General features: G+C 40.6%; 4 protein-coding genes across 7 annotated transcripts in view; 3 read left to right on the plus strand and 1 right to left on the minus strand.

The window, feature by feature from the left end:
• Positions 1–52: 52 nt before the first annotated feature.
• msgn1 (mesogenin 1) lies at positions 53–1,011 on the plus strand. The gene has a single exon (XM_023807009.2). The coding sequence runs from the start codon at positions 279–281 to the stop codon at positions 744–746; it is 468 nt and encodes a 155-aa protein (XP_023662777.1). The 5' UTR covers positions 53–278; the 3' UTR covers positions 747–1,011.
• Positions 1,012–1,894: 883 nt separating this feature from the next.
• Positions 1,895–7,467, plus strand: LOC111841327 (uncharacterized). 3 transcript variants are annotated; one of them, XM_023807002.2, is made up of 6 exons: positions 1,895–2,165; positions 3,487–3,594; positions 3,673–3,816; positions 3,950–4,096; positions 4,247–4,357; positions 7,429–7,467. In XM_023807002.2, the coding sequence occupies exons 2-6, from the start codon at positions 3,509–3,511 to the stop codon at positions 7,436–7,438; spliced, it is 498 nt and encodes a 165-aa protein (XP_023662770.1). In that variant the 5' UTR covers positions 1,895–2,165; positions 3,487–3,508; the 3' UTR covers positions 7,439–7,467. The 3 variants fall into 3 exon arrangements, with proteins under 3 accessions (XP_023662770.1, XP_023662767.1, XP_023662768.1); XM_023806999.2 differs by lacking the exon at positions 7,429–7,467 and adding an exon at positions 4,734–5,732 and having other exon boundaries at positions 1,896–2,165; XM_023807000.2 differs by lacking the exon at positions 7,429–7,467 and adding an exon at positions 4,734–5,732 and having other exon boundaries at positions 1,896–2,165; positions 3,509–3,594.
• A 2,319-nt stretch (positions 7,468–9,786) lies between these two features.
• On the minus strand, positions 9,787–13,356 carry mrps10 (mitochondrial ribosomal protein S10). The gene is made up of 6 exons (XM_072702965.1): positions 13,203–13,356; positions 11,796–11,930; positions 11,566–11,705; positions 10,886–10,994; positions 10,566–10,655; positions 9,787–10,143 (listed from the first exon to the last, which is right to left on the minus strand). The coding sequence occupies exons 1-6, from the start codon at positions 13,290–13,292 to the stop codon at positions 10,063–10,065; spliced, it is 645 nt and encodes a 214-aa protein (XP_072559066.1). The 5' UTR covers positions 13,293–13,356; the 3' UTR covers positions 9,787–10,062.
• A 674-nt stretch (positions 13,357–14,030) lies between these two features.
• LOC111841315 (protein-tyrosine kinase 2-beta-like) overlaps positions 14,031–15,252 on the plus strand; it is a 39,972-nt gene continuing 38,750 nt past the window's right edge. For both annotated transcript variants that reach the window (XM_023806976.1, XM_023806977.1), the window contains exon 1: positions 14,031–14,159. The gene's annotated coding sequence lies outside the window, so the exon portion shown is untranslated. The remainder of the gene's footprint in view (positions 14,160–15,252) is intronic.

Raw genomic sequence — 15,252 nt, forward strand, 5'->3', positions numbered from 1 at the left:
GCATCAAACCGATAACTGCGGTCGCGCTAATTTAAATAGCCATTTTCACAAAAGTAAATCTAATTGTTTTTCTTTCTGACGCACGTTAGCCGCCTATTTGGGCTTATTAGCGTCTGCTCGCCAAACTCACGCCGCGGATTCGCACCTGCGTTTGCTTTGAACTTCCGCGGGAGCCGCGAATCCATAAAGCGCCTGAGCGCCGCACCTGTTATAAAAACGAGCGAAGCTCCCTCGGACGGCTTCAGGCTTTTTCCACGCTATCAGGACGCCACGTCGGTATGGAGAACGTGTCCGAGGACATCGCCTACTTGGACACTGAAATCGAATTAGTAACTTCCACAATCCTTTCCAGCTGGGACTGGAGGAGCCCGGACAAGTCTTTCGGTACTGATGCAGACTCGCCCCTCTGCGCGTCTTCCGATACCTCTTTCGACTCCACGTGTTCCTCCCCGGAGATGCCACCAAGCTCCAGCGACCGGAGGAGCCTAGATTTCCCCTATCCTCAGAGGAATAGCGGCGGCTACCAGGAGAAGCCCTCTAAGCCGAAAATGTCCATTAAGCGCCGCATGAAGGCGAGCGAGCGGGAGAAGATGCGGATGCGAAGCCTGGCTGACGCGCTGCATCAGCTGCGCGACTACTTACCCCCGGACTACAGTCAGAGGGGACAGCCCCTCACCAAAATCCAGACTCTGAAATACACAATTCAGTACATCAATGAACTTTCCGACCTCCTGAAAGCTTCGTAAACAGTCCGTACCTTTTTTGAAAGACTGATATTTCACCGACGTTGGTGTGGATTTGGTGTGCAATGCTTCTATTTGTTAAAATTTCATTTTAATATCCATTTAATGTTTTACAACGAGTGCCGAAAATAGTTTTCATTGATTTTGTCATGTGTTGTGTATATAGTACTATGCTCTTGGCGCTTGCATGTCGATTGAAGTTTTTTTTCAAGCGTGATTAACCTATATTTTTACTACTAGCCTCAATAAAAATACCGTGGTGTGCTAATGGTCATTGTATAGTTTTATTTAATGTGCTGACCTGTGTTTGAAGAAGAGGCTAAAATTTTATTTCTGACAAGTATAACTGTATGTTTGCCCCCTCCCTGACTTACTTTGACTTACCTGGCTAATTCATAATAAATGTGCATTCTAAGACGTGTTCTCCACTTTTAAGTATAAGGTTAACGGTACCGAGTTTATAATGGGATTGTTTTGACAGGCAGCATAAGAAAAACACCACATAATACTGAGAAATACAGTGTAAGAAGTGACGTGGATGCATGCTTCATAAAGTTTAAAGGTGCATCAGGGTCAGACCTAGAATTTCTGTGCTGCCTTACAAAATGTCACTTTTGACCTCCCTGACAAATTGTATATATTCAAAGCCCCCTGTAAAGTGTGGGGCCCCTTGAATCTGTCAGAGTACCCATGCCCCTCTAAACACATTTCGGTCCCTTGGATGTACCTCCAGGCACCGCCCCCCCCCCCCCCCCCCAATAAAAGAGATGTTGGAAAATGGAAACCGATTATTCAAAGAGTTTGTTTAATGTCCTTCAAGTTGGTTGATGATTGTTGGGGATGTGGAAACCAGAGGCACCAATTGCAGTCCGCAAATGGGTGGTGATTTAATAAAATTTTAATAAACATGTACAAACTTCTTGATCTGAATTATAAAACCATTTCAGGTAAATATTGTATTTTTTGTTCCTTAATGTGGGAAATAGACAGGATAATCGGCTGAAAGATGGACGGACGGATGGATGGATGGATTCATTCATTGTTTTTTCAGTTCCCTCTTTGGGTACTGCAATGTAAGGCTTTATCATTTCCTTTCCTAATGCTGGTGCGAGAGGTGCCGCTTCTCCGCGCCCGGTACCGGATTTCTCCGACACTCACTTCGTACCTTGGAGCCGGAACCGCCTGCGTTTCTTGTGGGCGGGCCTTGCCGCCCGATACATCGTGTCCCGGTCTCAGAAATCCGGGACCTGCTGGCTTCACGCAAGCCGCCATTTCGGGGCAGCCGGCGACGGCTGCTCGTCGCTGCCTTTTACAGTCGCCTCCCGTATCGATTCGTTTTTAATGTAATACTGAGCAGCCTAATTCAATTTCACGTAGCCTATTTGTTCTCAGTCCTGTTACAGGGATTTTCCTTGCGGTGAGGTAAGTTACATCTTCTATCAGTGACACATACATGTGAATCGTGGTATTAGATTTAGCCCATAATCGCTTTGCCTGTTTTCATTTCTTATAACTGCATAGAACGAGAGTAAAAAATAATACTCGATCTGTCGTGTAATTAATATATTTAATGATACGTGGTTTGCATTACCGTGGACATGAAATTTTGTAACTTCTGCTGCTGTTTCTAACTGCTAGTGCGAAATTTACTTTTCTCTGATTTGTCTGTTTTCACAGCCTGAATTGATTATCATAAAACTATTTTTTTAGAACGAGGCTATATACAGATAATCGGAATAGCAGCTATTGATGCGCGACGTTGAGAAATTACTAAAAAAAATATCTAAACAGGCTATTCTACTGAATCCTTTCTATTTCTTTTGCTCGATACATTTATTTTGGTTATAAATGTGATTGTGATGAATCAGTTATTGACAATGTTTATTGTAGTGCACCAGACTAGTAAGCACGCAGTTTGTCTCCGGGGAATGTTACTCTCCGCCTTATACTGTTATATATTATTCAAATGCAAAACAGAAGGGAAGGTTCTGTAGTATATTCACTATTTAAAAAAAAAAATAGAAATGTAAGAAAACAATATTATGAAAATGAGGCTTTTCACCTAAGACATGGCAATTAGCCTTGGCGAATCCTTGTTCTTGTAAAGTAGCCTGACGCTGAGAAGGTGCTTTCCCGCGGGTGATGGTGCTGAAATGGATTAGAGCAGCGGTGACACATTTCTTAAGCTCTTTTTATTGCAGGAATTGCGATCGGCCTTTAAAAAAACCTATATTGGTGCATTTTTAACGTGTACAGAAGGCTGGAAGCTCTTGGAAGTGCGGTCAGTTGCACCCAGATACGTATATCCAGTCTCACAAGCGCTGTCATTGCACAGTCCCGGCTTAATGCACATAAAGAGTACATAACTGCAAAGTTCTAACGCATTTTCAAACAGTTACGTTTAAGTCTTCCCTGGTTTGAAGTTTAAAGCAGTGTTTAATCGCCAGTGGCAGGAAGTCGTACGCTGTGTTTATCTGGTACCTGGAAACCTCTCAAGCATAATTAATAAATGAATATATTTATAAAGCGACGACATTTGTTCTTTTCATGCCTGATTACCCTCAACTAATTGTCATCTATTTGAAAACAGGTTACATTTCCAAGGCAATGGACCCAACTGACTGTAGTATTTCCAATGATGCATGACAGTTCATGCAGAGCTGTGTTTGCTGTTGACGTGGCTTGCACGAGACATATCTTGAGAAAGTGTCCGGAAACAGTGCTTTATGTAATGCTCACCCAGGTGTCCGTCAACGTCTCCCCAGATGGAAGGTGACGCAGAGCAGGCTGTGGAGTCCACAGATCCCGATCCACCGTCCACGCAGGGGAGCGTATTGGCGAGTAAAGACAGGTGCGCCTCGTCACTGTGTTCATTAAAGCAAGCCGCTTAATCAGTTCCCGTAACGAAGGCATCTTGCCCTCTGCCTAGGGGAGGGAGGATTAAGGGGCATGGTCGAGAAGGGCGGATAGGCAGAGGCGGCCGTGGTGGTCGGGGCATAACGATGAAAAGATACGCCCCCTCCTGGCGAGACAGAGGAAGGGACAACGCTATGAATGGCTTTGGACCTGAAAGGTACAGCTGGTGTTAAGTGCACATCTTTAAAAGTTTCATTATATTTAGAATGCAAAATGAAGGCGGGCAAGGAATTGTGCATAGCAGTCAGTCAAGCAAAGACGTAGGCTAGTTTGATGGCTTTCTGTTACAGGCGAGGGTTAGGAAGGATGCGGCCTTACCCAGAGCTCCGGGGTCGCCGGGCAAGGGGTGTCATGGGGATGTGTCCTCATCCCCCTCCCCCGCTCCCTCTTCCCGCCCCACCGATGCACATGAGAGGGCTCCACCCACCCATGAACAGGTAAAAAGCCCCGACCCTGCTTGACATGCCTGCTATACCTGCATCCATTATTAGAGGAACATTCTTCTGCAACATTGCATCAATTTTTTTTAACTTTTAGTGATGTTTGTGTAGTAATGGACACTGTCGGCCCATTTGCCCCCCCTCCAGGCCAGGGGGCCCTCTACCTCCTCCACGATATCCTATCTGTCGGGGATACCCCCCTCATTTCCGTGGTCGGGGGTTTCCCCCAGGTCCACCTCGACATTTTTGCCCCAGAGGGTAAGGCTGCTCTCCCACACATTTCCCATACATGCAGTACTCTTAGCCAAGCAGAATTCCAACTCATTTCCTTTTTCCTTCTTCCTGTTCTGTCAATTAACTCCAGTAACACTAAGGTTAACCAGTAGGGGGCATCCATGTGGTAAAGTACATTGCGTTTAAAGCAAATGTGGTAAAGGACACTTTTTTTGCCTTTTGTTTTATGTTGCGACCAGAGTTAAATGACTGCATGAGTCTGCGAGAACAATAAAAATCAATTAAATCAAGTCACAATTCATCAGAGTTATTAGAAATCACACCAGTGGGTAATGGAAGCTTAGATGAACCACGTGGCTCAGCAGAAGAATCAAATGTGTGATTTTATCCTTTTACGCAGCTTCCACAATGGACCAGCTTCTCCGCCTCACTCTCCTCTTGGCAGAGGCCAGCGCTGGCCGGGGCCCCCTGGTGGCCGGCGCTATTAAAACCGCCTTAATGCTATACACATAGCCAAGGGCCCACAATTCCATCTAACCAGAAAACCCTATTGAAATACCTAATGTTCTCTGAAATGCCTTCCAGATAAACAGTCGGAATATAACACAGAACAGTGGCCCCACATACAAGAGTGGACATATTGGCCTGTTTGAGTCTGAACTTGGACCATCTTGACAATAACAATTAAAATAATGTTTAGTTTCCTCTAAAAACAGGGATTGAAAATGTCTGTCCTCAAAGCGGTGTCTCACCAGCATTCTGTGCACAGTGTTTTGTTATCAGCACCAAACGTTTACCGGAGCAGAAGATGAGTGCGGGAACATAGAGAGGCAAAATCAGAGAGTGACAAAACAACAGCCCTCAGATGTTAGGCTTAGGTTCCTCTTCTTTGTCCTTGGACCTCCACAGTTTTTCCTTTAATATAAAAAAGTAATTTAAAATGATAACCATAGCACAAACAAAACAGCATCATAAGCTGTGAAGAATTTTACATGCTGAAAAGATAAACCAGAAAACATGTACATTAAATGTTTATGATTTTTCAGAGTAACAGGAGTTTTAATGTCTTTAATGTGCAGCTATATTAAGGTAATACATGTCTAGTGACATTTGTGTACTACATTTTATTGTTAAATGGACTTTTAAAATGAAAATTAATGCATACTATACTGAAAACATATAATGAATTATACACATATTTGCATTTATATTCAAAGGCAAATTTCTGAAGAAGGAACTATTTCAATTCAGTATGAAATCCTATATATTGTGTGTTACAATATCTTTACATACTGTAATTAATATAAATCATGTGGTTTTGTGAATGTGCATTTCGAAGACAAAGTTCAATTTTCACATAGATATAAAGGAGAAAAATAAAACTAAAAATAAACTGTGAGCTGTTCCGTTATTGTTTTTTTTAAATTAAATATGCCAGTGTGTTTCCATTAGCCGGCCTTAACGTGTCAGTGTGGAAGGTAGCAGTAATAATTGCGAGGTGATGGATTCCTGCACTCAGATCTGCGTGTCTCCAAACGGACACCTACTGTATGTTTTCACAGCGCCATTCATAAAATGGCTGAAATTTCAAAGTCTGTAAACCAAATATCTAACCGCACTTTATCATTAAAATAATCAGTATGATGCCGTTGTGCTACTCGCTGTTGACAGTGTTCCACAGTAGTGTCACTGATGAAAACTTTATGGTGCAGGGCAGCGTCTGTCGCTACAAATTAGACATTGAAGTTGGAGGACCAAGAACCATGTATGAAAATTAACTTGCAGTCTGGTCAAGTTTGAAAATTATTGTCTTTATATGAAAAATTAATGCTGAGGGCTGAAATCTAATAACTTTTGTGCAAATTTATTAAGGAGACCTTTTTGTCCTTTGCAAAAAAGTATATATTATATTATATTATATTATATTATATTATATTATATTATATTATATTATATTATATTATATTATATATGTTTAATGTCCCTGTTGATACCCATAAGCATTATGGTACAAATAGGGCATTTGATATCTTATAAAGGTATTACTGTGCTTGATAAAGATGACAGAAGTAATCTGGGAGGCTCAGTATAATTACAATTTTAATCCCTTTTAATCTTTGGTTTCTGATTTTTTTAATTGTATCTGTTAACAACAAGCCAGCTGGCTCACATACTCCAAAGTTACACTGCATCTAGTGGTGTCTTTTTTTACTAATGTTACTTAAAAAATGGGGTGTGAGTAATCAAATGAATGGTATGATGATGCATGTAAGTATGCAATGCCTTGGATTAGCTGCATTGGTTCCAGGTGTGGTGAATTGCTTTCACATACATTTTATGAGTGGTTCATAAGAAATATTATGGGAGGAACATTAAAGTAGAAAACATTGACATGAGTCGGTTATTTGCTGTCTTCTGTGGCCATTGGAGCAGATTGCATTGTCTTAATGTAAATGTTAATTTACATTTGCATTTTACTTTTCAGACAACTTACTTTGGAATGTGAAAAAAATGTGAAATATTTCCATCCATCCATTTTCTACATCCTCTAGTCCAATGCTGGATCACAGGGGTCTGCAGCCTTAAAATATTTTTTCAGAGAACTTGTTTTATTATGCAGCCTGTAGAGACCTGTATATTTGTATTAGTAAATATTTATGAAATTAATGTTAAGGTATAAAATTACTCTAAAGGTCTGATGGATGTGTAAGAAAATAAGATGTGAAAGTTTTATTAAAAAGCACACTGGAAATGTGCAGTGACATGCAAATAACTATACATGCTCATCTCATAAATAGTTTTAATTAAATATTTGATAAAATCGAACCCAGGGATGGAGGGTTTGGTTGATATTAGTTTAGGAGTTGAGAAGAAACAGCAGATTAATTTTATCTGGGCTGTAATAGAAATGTCTGACTCCAAACGGCCCTCAAGACTGAAGTTTGAAGAACCCCTCTCTTCACCCCCTTTTTTATTAATTATTATTATTACTATTATTTTGCTTCTCGCTTAGTAAATGCATTCTGACTGCCAGCCAGGTGTGAAACTGAAGTCCCCCTCCCAAGGTGAAAGTTGACTGTTATTGTCTCCTGAAGGGTGACATAGAAATCCCTTCGAAGTCAGCAGTTGACGGCCGCACATCTCCACCCCTCCCCCTCCCTCGAAGCCTGCAGCAGCCCTCCCCCCCCCCCCCCTGGGCAAGGTGAGTTCTCTTTTCACCCAGCTATCCAGCTGACTTCAGAATTCGCAGGCATGGGACCGAGCAGGAAGGGAGTGCTGTTGGTGTTGATCCTAACAAACAGGATTTTATAGCATGTGGACCCACATACAAAAGCCCAGACATTTTCAGAGGCATGTGGATAAAAAACCCTTTTGCCTGGAAAGTGAATAAAGCTGTCATATACCTCTTATTTAGTTGCCACTCTACTCCTGATTTTTCGGCTATGTACCCACTCAGAAAGTCACTGTGGCACCTCCTGTCACACTCAGATGTTTAAAAAACTAAATAAATGTCTAACCTAGTAAGTATAGTCAAAATCGTGGCTTGCTAGCTGGTTAGCAATTTGTGTTTATTTTATATTTATTGTGGTGACTGTGGCGACACAAATCCACGGTTTGAGTGCTGGTAAGCACTGTATGTATCTTGCTCAAGCTCACTATAACCAGGGCCCTCCAGGTAACTCGGGCACTGAATGGGTTTATAACTACTATGCTACCCTGGTGTGCAAATGCCCCGATGATTTTAGCTCACCACTTGGCTTCTTTGTCTGTGTGAGTCAGGGTTACTATTAACAAAAGCTGAAAGAAAACATTTATGGAACTGCAAACTGAAGTAAGACACAAAAACAGAACTAAAAATTACATCTAAAAGAAACTACAAAAATCTTTTTGAAACAGATAAAATAAAAAAAAACATCTAATACTTTCCATTACTGCTTTTTAAATAATACGTAGCTAAAATAACGATTTATTTATACATAATGACCATTAATAATACAGGGAACATGTTTTGCCCATTATGAGAAAATTAATTCATACTGTGCACTGTAAATTCATGTAGGTTTTCTACAAATCAAGCACAAAAAATAGCCGTATAGCTTTGTCTGCCCCCAGAAATAAAATAAGAAATCCATCTATTAAATAAAAACTATTAAAACCATACAGAAAATGAACTAAATGAAACTGGATTTCAAATGAAAATTGGAAATAACACAAAAACCTAAATGATAAAAAAAGAAAACTACAGCAACACTGGTGTGATGATCTGAAGTGGCAGCTTTGCCCGCTGACGCAGTGGCGGAAACTTCTAGGCCAAATTTTCATTGATCAGATATTTTAATTTTTGATAGTTAGTAAATATAAAACTAACCATTTAGATTACGCTAACCTACCACTGGAATTTCGATGTCCACCTCAAGTTTTGTCATTTAATAAAATATTTTGTGCTTGTATAACAGGACAAGTTAGGAGGGAAATGTGTGTTGTGAAATGTGAATTATGCAATAAAATTAACACAACTTTTCACCTGGTGTGATTTCGGAAACATCAGGAAATACAATTGGGAAGTGTCAGCATTACTGTGCCTTATTTTGAAAGCATTTTTCAAAACAAAGGGGTTTGTTTTCATTGTTACAACTAAATCTGTTTTACAAACTTAACAAACACAGTTACTTTAGTCTTTATGTTATCATCTTAAATAAAATTCTTGCTATGTTCATCTCTGCGTTTCAATAAATAACTTTTTCTTTGAATGTTTCTTTGTGGTTTTCTGTATGATTCTGTATGAATGTAGTAGACATGAACATGAACATTCGGTAAACATCTCATTTCTCACAAGTAGAATCTCTTGAAATTAGACACAGTACTTTTAAGTAGCTTGTCCAATCATGATTGACAAGGGAAAGGCAGAGTTCACTGCAATCCATCATGTTTCCACTGTAAGCAGATTAATTTATGTGGGGTGCTGGTTCCCACTCCTGTCCTTGAGTAAACGCAGCTATTCAGCGTCTGTCTTCTTTCTTTCTCCAAACTTTCTATATCCAAGTTCACATTTAGTTGAATGGGATGTGATTGAGTAGGAACATAACGATCACACTCACTCACACACACACACAGACAGAGGGGGTTAATCAAGGAGAGGATTCAGGACTGCCGTTGTGTTATCTGTGATATCCAAGAAGTCTGCATTATTGTGACTCAGGGGATGGAATATTGTCTTCTTGACTCATTCATTCATTCATACTTTGTGAGTTGAATTCACATGTTTTATATGGTTATCTGCCCAGTTCATGTAAACCGGTGGCTAAAAACTTCAGGTGAAGGTATGACAGCCAACCCAGGGTGAAATCTACTATACAAGCTGCTCCCCCAGGAAAAGTAACTCATCCACTTTTACCGTGACTGAATCTTTATCCTTCTATTAGATATAATACAAACAATGATAACTGTGAAAACATAGTGAAAACATTTTATTGAATCAGAATTATTTATACAACACACTATTGACATCAAGATGACAATGGAATTTTTGCCTTTTCAGGAACTACAGACAATTTTAACTCCAAAAACTGAACTTTGCCCTTTGATGGAATTTGAAGTACTGAAATAGAGAGGGTACATCGTAACAGTACAGCTTCAGCTTAGACCAGCACTGAGTGTACATTTTGTCTGTTGAATGCCTCTGATGTAACACTGTGAAGGTCTGTTGTATTGCCATGCCTTCTTGCTCCTTATTGGCTGGACTGTTCTTTCTGGGGGGTGGAGTTCCACAGTGGCTCCAGGATGTGGTCTGGGATCTTTTCTATTGCAGTCTGTATCACAAAATAACATTTTTTTCTTAGAAATTAAACTCCTCCATTTGATTTGTGTTTGTATTGCATGTATATTACCCTCAGAGAAACTATGAACTACAAAGATGCAAAAAAGATACCACAAAAATCTCAACTTTCTCTTAGTGACACTGCTTTTGTTCTAAAAACCAATAAGGACAGATATATTAAACAACTGATTGTCAGTCCTGGTTCTGGTGGGCTGCATTATGAAAAGGTTATTCAGCACCCTTTGAACTTCTAATAACCTTGTACAGAGAGGTTTCTGACTAGGTTCAGTTAGTGCAACATTTACCAACTTGGCTTCCCATGAAAATCTGACTTATGCTGTGATGCTCCTGGAATGAAGAACTGAATAATTGACCTGGAAGACATGGTGAGAAATGCTAAAACAGCCTAATTACCTTAGTCACCTCCATTGCAACCCCTTCCGGCAGGTTACGCTGAATGTACTCTAGAAACACCTCTGCGGTAGAACCTGTTAACCGTAAAAACTACGGGGGGGAAATCACATCTTCAGCCCCAGTAATAACACATATGAGGAAAGTTTGTAAAAAGAGGGAAGATAAAAGGTTTAGTCAAGTTCTACTTCATACAACTAACTGATGATCAGGTATTGAAGCAAATTTCGGTAACGAATTACAAAACACCAAAGCTGTTTTAAGATCCACCAGAGCGGCACCTTCAGTCAGGCGCATGATGCGGGATTGTCCAGAGTCCTCACCTCTATACACCTGTAGTGTGTCCTCATCTCATACTGTACCCTGTGCTTCTTGTGGATGTGAACAGACTTAAGGACAGTCAGTCTTTCAATCTTCTTTTTGGGTTCGTAACTGAAATAAAAATAAAATTCCACCCCCCATCACTACCGGAAGAGGATTGACAGATCGCGAAGGACAGAGATGTATCATCATCTGGCAGGTGGCAATGACACCCGAGTAATCCATCTTAAAACTATTCTCTTTGTCCCCCATTACAATTTAAAACCCAAATTTTCCCTGTGACTGTACTCACACTTGACCTATAGTGATCCCAAGCTCCTGAGCAGACCACCCCTGATTCCCTGTGACTGTACTCACACTTGACATATAGTGATCCCGAGTTCCTGAGCAGACCACCCCTGATTCCCTGTGACTGTACTCACACTTGACCTATAGTGATCCCGAGCTCCTGAGCAGACCACCCCTGATTCCCTGTGACTGTACTCACACTTGACATATAGTGATCCCAAGCTCCTGAGCAGACCACCCCTGATTCCCTGTGACTGTACTCACACTTGACATATAGTGATCCCGAGTTCCTGAGCAGACCACCCCTGATTCCCTGTGACTGTACTCACACTTGACATATAGTGATTCTGAGTTCCTGAGCAGACCACCCCTGATTCCCTGTGACTGTACTCACACTTGACCTATAGTGATCCCGAGCTCCTGTGCAGCCACGGTGGTGAAAAACTCATAGCTGTCCAAAACCGCCTTGTCATGTCCCTTAACAAGGACCTCCACCTTCCCATACAGCACATCTGCTTCGTCTGTGACTGTGATCTGATGGGGAAGACACAGACACTTGGGATTTACAATGCATGCAGAAACCACAGGTAGCTATCAGACTGGGGGGGGGGACAGGCTACTCACAGCTGGGGGGAGAGAGTGGAAAACACTCCCCGTGTGCAGGCGTGCTGCTGCGTTCCAGGCGCTCTGTCCAATACCCGACACAAACAAAGTCCCACATTTCCCAGTACTCCGACTGGAATGCACACATCTTATTTCCTGTGGAAAAAAGGTAATTTTAAGGAAGTTCAACAAATGTGTCATTTAAATTCTTTTACAACTTTTTTTTTTTTTTTTTTAATCAACGCTATCTTACAAATATGTGTCACTAAGGCAACAATGCCTTCATATGTCATGTAACTCCACAAAAAGTAATAATGTAACTATAGTACTTGGCCATGGTCAGGTCAGATCAGGTCAGGTCGGGGAGTTGGCACTTCTACAGTGTGTTGCTGCCACCCCCCCCCTATAGTGAAAGACCTTGGGATCCCGGTTGACCACCCCTCTTCCGGAAATGGCTGTCTGTCTGCCAGGTGTTACGTGGGCGTCCCCTCGGCCTGGTCCAGCCGTTTGGGTTCTCAGCAATGAGGATCCTGCGAGCCGGATCACCCTCAGGGAAACGCGCCACATGGCCGTAGTGCCGTAATCGACGCTCCCTCACAAATTTTCACAATGCAGGTAATGTGCCTCATTTGGGACTCCCTGAGCAAGTGCTCATTTCACAGAAAGGAGTCTCAAACTCTCATTACCCACTGGTTATGTGGTGTTCCCCCAAGGGGGCCACATGAGAAATCCCATTTTTTTTTCCAACTTGAAATTTTAAATTCATCTATAAAAAAAGGGCCTCTGACCAATTAAAGAAAGAACAGAACAGTACAAAGTAGAGATGATGCTTTCTGACACGCAAGAAATCTACAGAATTCCATGACAAACCTAAAATTAACTACATCAAAAGCATTGGGGTAGTTTGCAAACCGTAAAGTAATAAAACTGTTACATACATGTAAATACGCGTGCATAGGTGTGCAGACTTGTATGGAATTAAAAATCTCACAGCAGCCAGCTAAGCAGAGCTAGCAGCTCTGGATAACAAGTTCCACACAGCACAACAAAACGTCATACAAGGCTAATGTTTGCCTATTTTTTTAAAATGTAATTTTATTTCACAGCTAGGAAGTTAATTGGATAGATACTATAACCTAAGTACTCTTGTTAATGGTAGGTACGTGCCGTGAGCATTAGCCACTCCCCTAAAACCACGCGAATCACTATCGCCAACAAATAACTAAACGTTAAACAACCCTTCAGCTCTGCACCAGACAGCTATCATTCACCGTATATTAACCGATTAGTGACATGTCAAGGTCCTTTGATGAAAACCCAACAGATTAAGGCGAATTAACCCCACCCATGTAACAAGACCAACCTCGGTACACCCGTGTTATAAAGACACAACCAAAAAACATTTTAAAAAAACAAAAAAAAAACAACCTGCTCTGGAAGTCGCAGTCTTCGACACAAGAGTCGAAAACACCTTACTACGCCGACGGAGGCCGCCATCATTGACCGGAAGTGGTTCATACCGGTCTCTCTACTTCAAGAAAGAAAACGATGCTGCCACCTAATGTGCTGGAGTATAAAAGTCACTATAAAGTTAAAACTATTCTGTTATTTACCCAGACGAAGTGTCATTTTAAATGCACCAGAGAAAGACTAATAAAGACGAATTTATGTGCTAATATTTAAATATTTATATAGGTGATGGACGCTATGCATTTATTAAAAATTAACGATTAGTTAATTCCGGTAAATCCCTAAGAACTCAAATCAGGTCTACCAAATACTGTCCTCGGCTCCCCTGAAACCTGTGGAATTTCCTGTTTTTCAAAATAGAAAATAAAGTTATAATTGCTGCTTGTCAAGGTATTGGGAAAATCTCTCAAACAGGTGGAAACCATCAACAGGTGTTTTACTGGGGCAAAGTCAATGGCAGGTTCCTGTGTACATGCAGTGTATGTGTGTTTAAGCAATATCTACGATAGGCGTACAATAATAGAAAACACTCAACCGAGCGATAAATTATGTATATTAGTATTACTTTTAAAAAGAATCGTTAAACACATTTTAAAAATCAGGAAATACATAGCATAATAGTAACATATTTCTGAGAAGTGCTGAAATAAAATTAAACTGCGGTCTTGGTTGGCTCGTAAATGAAAAGCAGGAGAGTTTCAAAACGTGTCATTCTTCTGTCACGAAGCTTTTTCCGTAAGAAAGAAACTTTACAAGCTACAGTTATCACGGGTAATAAGGAAGTGGCATAAGAGTCAGGGGTGTGGCCTGTGAGCACCTTTTCATCGACTGCAACCTAAAACAAACTTGCAGCATAATTTCCTTTTAACCACGCGCTGAATTTGGAGAAAGCAGGAATTGAACGCAGCCTTGCAGGTTGGTGGCACAAAATGAGTGAAATGTGTCAAAACGTTGCGTGTCATTTGAGGCAGATTGTACCTCTTGAATTGTGGAAAATAAGGAAGTTGAACTTTGTCTTGGTTGGGGGCAAAAAAACTGAGGAATGTATAGGCATATGCACCCGGGGATTTTCATGTATTAACATTATAAATCAAACGTACTGTGCGTAACATGTATAGGTCTTGACTTCCAGCATTACGTTAAGTTCATCTCGTACTGAAGTAAATGTATGATGCATATAGTGACTCCATATATCACATTGACTATCATGGCATTTTTTCAAATTTCCTGGATAACTCGTGTAAATATGTATCAGGAAAGCAATAACTTAAGTGTTTTTGTACGCGTATCTGTTTCTAAAATATTATATGCCGCTATTTGCCGCGAAGTTGCGGGACATGTGAAGGGTGTAGGATTGCGCATTACTTCATCGCGGCAAGTTTCTGCACGATGAAAGCGCGGCGTTTGTTGCCGCGGGGTATGAATTAACGTACATATATAACAGCGATCAGGAAGGGGGTGTCAATAATGTCGAAAAAAATGAAATTTTTTCACAATGGAATGTTACAGTTGGAAAAAGTGTTAAGTTCACTATCTTCATGACCAATTTATTATAAGTGTTCGGAGAAATACATTTTGAGAAAACAAAAACACACACACGCTTGTCTCTAAAAGGCACTAATTGCATGTGCTCCGATTTGTACATGAAGTCCACAGCTAAATGAATGCCACAACAAGCCAGCTACTATAGCATTCATTTACCTTCAAAAACATTGTTTGCTGTATTACAAGTGTACAAGTATTGGGAGTGATATACACGAATTGGCAATGATCGATATACAAAAATGCTGTTATAATAGTTGCCATGACCTGAAAATAATATATATAATTTTGCACCCACACCACATCCCTAACCGGGATCAGTGGTTACTAGATGAGTGGAACTTTTACTAATTCATAAGCTTAAACATCTATTGCTGTCATTTTTTTTTTTTAAAGTAAAATGCAATCGTTGTGCTAGGGCTGCTCGATTATGGCAAAAATCACGATCATTATTATTTTGGTCAAT

This window comes from Paramormyrops kingsleyae, chromosome 19 (genome assembly GCF_048594095.1).
Source record: "Paramormyrops kingsleyae isolate MSU_618 chromosome 19, PKINGS_0.4, whole genome shotgun sequence".
NCBI classification, from domain to species: domain Eukaryota; kingdom Metazoa; phylum Chordata; class Actinopteri; order Osteoglossiformes; family Mormyridae; genus Paramormyrops; species Paramormyrops kingsleyae.